The sequence below is a fragment of the Helianthus annuus genome, chromosome 9 (assembly GCF_002127325.2).
Source record: "Helianthus annuus cultivar XRQ/B chromosome 9, HanXRQr2.0-SUNRISE, whole genome shotgun sequence".
NCBI lineage: Eukaryota > Viridiplantae > Streptophyta > Magnoliopsida > Asterales > Asteraceae > Helianthus > Helianthus annuus.
In genome coordinates this window covers 98,568,931-98,575,328 of record NC_035441.2, presented here as the reverse complement: position 1 = coordinate 98,575,328, position 6,398 = coordinate 98,568,931, and the positions used below count along the sequence as shown (strand labels likewise).

At 39.4% G+C, this 6,398-nt stretch overlaps 2 protein-coding genes across 2 annotated transcripts; both read right to left on the bottom strand.

Annotated features, from left to right (window-relative positions):
* Positions 1 to 1,007: 1,007 nt before the first annotated feature.
* On the bottom strand, positions 1,008 to 2,537 carry LOC110874426. Its single transcript, XM_022123093.2, has 6 exons — positions 2,363 to 2,537; positions 2,189 to 2,276; positions 1,883 to 2,113; positions 1,707 to 1,803; positions 1,484 to 1,638; positions 1,008 to 1,418 (listed from the first exon to the last, which is right to left on the bottom strand). The coding sequence occupies exons 3-6, from the start codon at positions 2,008 to 2,010 to the stop codon at positions 1,088 to 1,090; spliced, it is 711 nt and encodes a 236-aa protein (XP_021978785.1). The 5' UTR covers positions 2,011 to 2,113; positions 2,189 to 2,276; positions 2,363 to 2,537; the 3' UTR covers positions 1,008 to 1,087.
* A 444-nt stretch (positions 2,538 to 2,981) lies between these two features.
* LOC118481755 (ATP-dependent DNA helicase pif1-like) lies at positions 2,982 to 6,234 on the bottom strand. The gene is made up of 3 exons (XM_035976988.1): positions 5,981 to 6,234; positions 3,221 to 4,919; positions 2,982 to 3,077 (listed from the first exon to the last, which is right to left on the bottom strand). The coding sequence occupies exons 1-3, from the start codon at positions 6,232 to 6,234 to the stop codon at positions 2,982 to 2,984; spliced, it is 2,049 nt and encodes a 682-aa protein (XP_035832881.1).
* Positions 6,235 to 6,398: the final 164 nt, after the last annotated feature.

Below are 6,398 nucleotides of genomic sequence, written 5' to 3'. Positions count from 1 at the left end.
GAGTATCAAAATTCAAAGATTTGGGCATTAGTGGGGAATGATCCTCTGCCGTTTTCTTTTGCCTTTTGAGATCTCCGATTTTCTTGAGGATCCTGTCATTTGTTTCATCCTGCTGCTGCATACGATCCCTCATCTGCAAAATCAACGTAAATATATCACTAGTACTGGGAGCAGAAGAAGTTAGAGCAGAAGATGAAGGTTTAGAGAAGATAGGAGTTGGTCTCTTCTCAGCATTTTTCTGAGATCCAGCTGGTGGTGGAGGCAAAGGAGGAATGCCATTAGATGAATTGACTGCAGACATCGTTGTGGAAGTATTCTTCAATGATGAAGCCATGCAACACTTCCGGGATGATTTTCTTATGAATGAAGCACCAATTGCCCCACGGTGGGCGCCAAACTGTTTTGGTCAAAAATCACACAAGGATAATGCAACCAAACTCTTTGTAAACGGGGAATGATGCTTGGTTCGATGAACAAAGATAAGGATCACTATAATGAAAATTGCACAAGTGACACAAGGATTTATACGAGGAAAAAGCCCTTGATCAATGAATGATCTCCGGCATAAAAAACCTCGGGTGACGGCAACTACCGTTCAACAACTTCAATATAACAAACAATGTTTTACAACTTCGGATGGTAACGAGCTAGGTACAAGGATCACTATAGTATCGTATGCTGAAGCGTGTGAGAAATGTGTTGTATCTTCCAAATGCTGAAGAGTGCAATTTATACAAGTGTGTGTGGTTGTATTTTAGGCAAATCACCTAACTACTAGCTCGTTACCCCTTTAGGAATAGAAGTAAATTTAGCCTAATTAATTGCCCTTGAATTGTGCTGAGTTTCCATATTCTCCATAACGTCCATCTTTGATTATGCATGTGCGAAATTAGCGTGACAGATTCCTTGTTTACGTTGCTAAGACCTGGTCCAACTCGTAATTCCTGCAAAACAACATTAAATCCAAAGAGAAGAATTGTTAGTATGAGGATCCTTAGGATGATCCATGATCCTGATCCTGGAGCTCTTCTGGGGATCACTATCTGCCAAAGAAACAAGGATCACTTGTTAGGATACCAAGTAAGGATCATAGGTCATAAAAATCCAGCCCTAACAACGGTGTTACTGGTTTTGGGGTTGTTATAGGTGGTGTGCTGGTAGAGGTGTAGTTTGTTGTTTGTGTTTGAACGTAGTTTGCGCTGTTGACAGTGCAGCGTATTGAACGGTTTTTGAGATCTTGTTCTGCCTGAACCTGGAACTGTGCTTCCCTATTTTTCATCGATTGGAGCAGCTGGGTTTGGTTCTCTTTGGTTAGTATCTCTGCACATGTTTGTTGAAGAAGTTGATTGGCTACTTGATTAAAGACGGTGCCATTGATTGTTCCTGTGTTGTCTGAGATTTTGACCGGTATTCGGTACCTGCATTTCGTTTTGTGTTAGTATCTTGTGACTTCCTTATAGAACTGAGTTTAATAGATACCCACATGTAAACTGCCTTGTCATAAGTCCCATCATCTACACAGAACCATTCAGAACCTGTTTGTATCATTGTTTGACGACATTTAGGACATGCATTGTAGTGCCAATTCTTGTCTGACATGATTTCTGTTATTTTCCCCTTTATTGTGAAACATTTGCCCTGCATTTTTTAAGTACGGTGTTTATATCTAAACTTGTATATAGATATGGTATTTGCGAAGTGCTTACAATTATCCCAGAATTGCCTTGGAGTAGGTGTGAAATTGGAACCTCTAGGTCTGTTGTCGTAGTGATTTCGCAGTTGTGCATATCCAATTTTTCGTACCTGTTTAGCATGGAGATAGGGTGTTATGTGTTGTTAATAATAACTAATTTAATTCCTGAATTGTTACAACTATTCTTACATTTCTTTTAAAGTTTCAGTCTCTATTGTTTGTGGATTTAGGTAGACATGTGTAGCACTTGTTGAAGATAGCTGTAGTGTTCCTGTGATTCCACGGCCATAATATATCTTTGCTTTTAATGCTGTCATTGCTAGTATTACAGGTGCTGATGCAGCGTCTATTTCAGCCCTGTTGAACTGACTTTTGACTGTGGCTATTTCTTCCCATAGTGCAACTGTAATGTCTTGATTGCTGTTAAACGCATTCAGCTATAAGTGTTTTGGTGATAAAATTTAAAAATTATTAGATAGGTTGTTTGTAGCTTACCTGCAGTCTTTGAATGATAAAACAAGATAGGGTCTATTGTCGTTAGTTCTTTTGTCCTCAATTCGCCGTACCAGTAGCCCGATGTAATCTGTTATCAGGTTGTTTATATAAATGGTGACATAAATGTTGGTACTCGTTTACTAATATGTTGTTAAAAAAATGTTTAACGCGTACCTACAACCCCTTCTGTTTTCGCTTGGAATTCTGCTCTTCTGCGTGTGGCTAGGTCGAAGTATTGTTTCGGTATGTTTTCATTGTCTGGAATTGAGGTGATGACAGTGATGCTGACGAAACTGAAAGCGCGGGCGGCGTGGCGTTCCCAAGGTTCATTATAGCTGGGTGTCCTTAGATTTATTTATGACCTTTGAGGAGCCGTATGAGATGAAAATATCATGTTTTCACAAAAGCCTGGATCCCCATTCCCTGCCAATTTTTGTAAGGAAACATATTTTTTTTAGAATCTACATATATAATTCTGGTGAGGTATATACACATAATTAAATAATAGGCAAATATCATCATAAATCAGAGAAATAATATACTGATTAATGTTCTATTAAGAGGTGACCTAACAGTGATTTAAATCCATGAATTAGTAGACATTGTTTACATATCAGATGATTATTTCAGTAAGTCTATATCCTACACTTTCCTTATTTGTTTTCCGCAACAAAGAGAAAATTATATATCAGATATGTTTATATATCAGATCATTAGGCGTTTTTCCAGAAATTCGGAAAGCATGTATACCTCTTCATCAACGAAGACAAAATGCAATTCGTTTTCACGATACTTAGGCACCCACTTCCGAATGACAGGCACTTCTAGCGCTGGTGCTGGGCCATTGGGTCGCAATCCCGATATTCCGTTGTTGTCCATTTTCAGAAACCTGTTTAAAGGGAAAAACACGTATTTAATAAGTTATATTAATTTTCAAAGCGACAGTAGCTATCATAGTTGTAAAATGGTGTATGTACGTTTGATGTGAACAACAATTTTTTATTACTAACAGTCAGAAACTCAGAATATAACCTGTTGTGAATTAATGTCATTTAGCAAGTCTGTGTAAACAATATTTAACGTTGTGTTTTTTTGTTCGCCTGCCTTATTTGATGCGAGTATTTTCAATGAATTTGGTGAGGTAGCTCGTGATAAGGCGACGTATAGTTGGCCGTGACTAAAAACAGGCTCAGGTAAGTAGAGCCCAACTTTTTTGAGTGACTGGCCTTGACTCTTGTTTATAGTCATTGCATAACAGATTTTAACCGGGAATTGACGACATGTAAACACAAACGGTATATCTTTAGTGTCGTGCACAAAATTGATTCTCGGTATGTATACTTTCTTACCAACTGACGTTCCAGTTATAATGCGGGCCTCAATCACTCGTGGAAGCAGTTGTGTCACCAAAAGTCGAGTACCATTACATAAGCCGTTTTTTGGATCCATGTTACGCATTAACATGATATGGCTATTTCTTTTAAGGCGTAAACAATGACTGGGAATACCATTGAAATTAAGCACATTTAAGTATTCAGGTGGGTACATAGCATCTATCTCGCTTCCATCCTTTGAATGTGGAACCATTGAATCAGTGCTGAAATATGAGGTGCATTCCCCAGGCGACATTGCATGAACCAAGTCATTGATCTCGTCAACTGTGTCGTTCTTTGGGCATATAATAGCACGTTCTGATATTGCAGCTGGTGATGGGTTTGCTAGTAGTTGAGCATCATAGATTAAAGAAATAAGATTTTGAAGGCCATCATTCGGGTCCTTTAGTGTGAACTCGGGTGGTATTTCAATCTTTCTGATGTCAGGTTCAGCAAAATCCACGACGAGACCTTCCTTCCCGTCCCCTATTCTTAGGAGCCATTCTGAAAAATTTTGCAACTGTGCTCCTGTGGCTGAGGTTGTTGAAAGAGAATTTATGCGCATGTTTTCAGTGAGCCTATACACAGTAAAATGTTTCCATAAGTATGAATTGGGTAGATAAGCTCCAATAACCTCAGCCTTTGTGCCTTTAGGTTTTACTGGTAATGTTTGCCTGAAGTCGCCTCCTAGTAAAACTGATTTTCCGCCAAAATATTGTGAAGTGTTTGATGTTAAATCCTTAAGTGTCTTATCTAGGGACTCAAAACATATGTGATCACTCATTGGAGCCTCGTCCCATATTGTTAGAGTGGTTTGTAAAAGCAAATTACATAGGTTTGACTTCTTCTTTATGTAACAAATGGACTCTTCAGTTAGTTCCAATGGAATTTTAAATCTGGAGTGTGCAGTCCAACCAGATGGAAGCAACAGTGATGCGATACCTGATGCTGCGACAGCAAGTACAACTTCACCTCTTGATCTAAGATGTGCAATGATCGTTTTCCATAAGTATGTCTTTCCTGTTCCACCATGGCCGTAAACAAACAATAAACTTTGAGTTCCATTTTCAATTGAAGACATAACTGCATTGTATACAGCTAGTTGCCCTGGTCGAAGGCCCTCGTGGAGACTCATGTGTTCAACGCGTAAGGCGTCTTTGTCATAGCTTTTCTCTTCTAAAAGAAGGTTGTTCCCAAGCGCCGAAACTACAAAAGCATCTGGCATTGGTAGACCGTACTCAACCAACGAACGTGAAGTTGAGTTCGTATCAAGAAGAGTTTCCAATTCCCGTAGGACATACTGTTGTAGATCTTGATCGTCTATAACTGCTGAATGAGTGGTAATTGCAAGGCCTATACTGTTTTGATCAAAAATCAAGCAAAGATAATGCAACCAAATCTTTATGTGTGAGGTGTGATGCTTGAATCAATGAACAATATTAAGGATCACTCTGAAATGTAATGAACAAGTGACACAGAGATTTAAACGAGGAAAAAGCCCTTGATCAAGAGATGATCCCTGGCATAAAAAACCTTGGGTGATGGAAACTACCGATCACCAACTTAAATAAAATAAAATGTCTGTTACAACTTCGGATGATAGCGAGCTAGTTACAAGGATCACTAGAGTGAAGTGTGTGACAATGGTGGGTAATAGCCGAGCAAACTGTTGTAAACTGATCAGAGCTGTATGAGTGTGTGCGTTTTAGCCAAAAATAGCCAAGTGTTCTAATTTAGCTCGCTATCCCCTTTTAAATTTAGTAAAATATCTAAATAACTAACTATCCGCAATTCATGCCCTCTCCCCACGATCTCCATAACGTTCACCATGGTCAAGCACGCGCGGAATAAAAGAGAATATGCTCCAGGAATATCGCCATGACTAAGTCCAAACACGTACTCCTGCAAAACAATCCCATATTCAAAGTAGACAATCGTTAGTGTAAGGATCACTATAATGATCCTGGATCCTGATCCTACAATACTCTCTGAGGATCACCAATTCAGACAGAATTAAGGATCCCTAAACCCGGTAGCAATTGAGGATCACTGATCACAGGAAAATCTTCCCCTAACAATTGCCCCCAAAATACAAGGAGTAAAAGTGAAAATAACGAGTTGTATTTTCTGTTCTTATCTGCAACAAATCAATCGGATAACTGGCCATTGTAAGCGGACTAGCCGTTACCATCCTGATGTCACTGAAGTGACTATCCTGCAAGATCATTATTATAAATTGAAGTTAGGGATAAAGATCAAATTGCATTTAAATTCGAGAAAGACTCCCTTTAAATCCTCATCTGAAGATCAAGCAGGTATCTCTCTTCCTCTTCTCCCTTTACGTCTTCCTTTCTTGTTCATCTTCTTCTCTACCATCATGACTAAAATGATGCTAAGATCCTCCCCGGCTAAGGATCACGCCAAAGATAGTCCTCTTAAAAGCCAGGGGATCATTGAAGATTCCATGAAAGAGCGTTGCTGCTTCACCGATCCACAGATAGACAGAATCCGCCATTGTTTTCCGGCGAGTACCGTTTTCAAAACCTTTGATCCCACTATTCTGAGCGATTTCGTGTCTGAAACTTGGGTAGCTTTCCCAGTCACTCCGTTTTCAATAGGATACACATACCCTTTCCCTGAATTCACCCAATCTTTCTTTTCCCTCACCGGCATCTCCTATATTCAAGCTATCCCAATGATGTGGAGGGTCTTGATCACCCTTGAAAGGATCATTGAGCAAGAAGGCATTGATCTGGGAATGTCGGAGTTGGCAGAGGTGTACAATCTAGTGAGCCACGGATCCCACCGATATTTATTCAAACACAAACCTTTTGAAG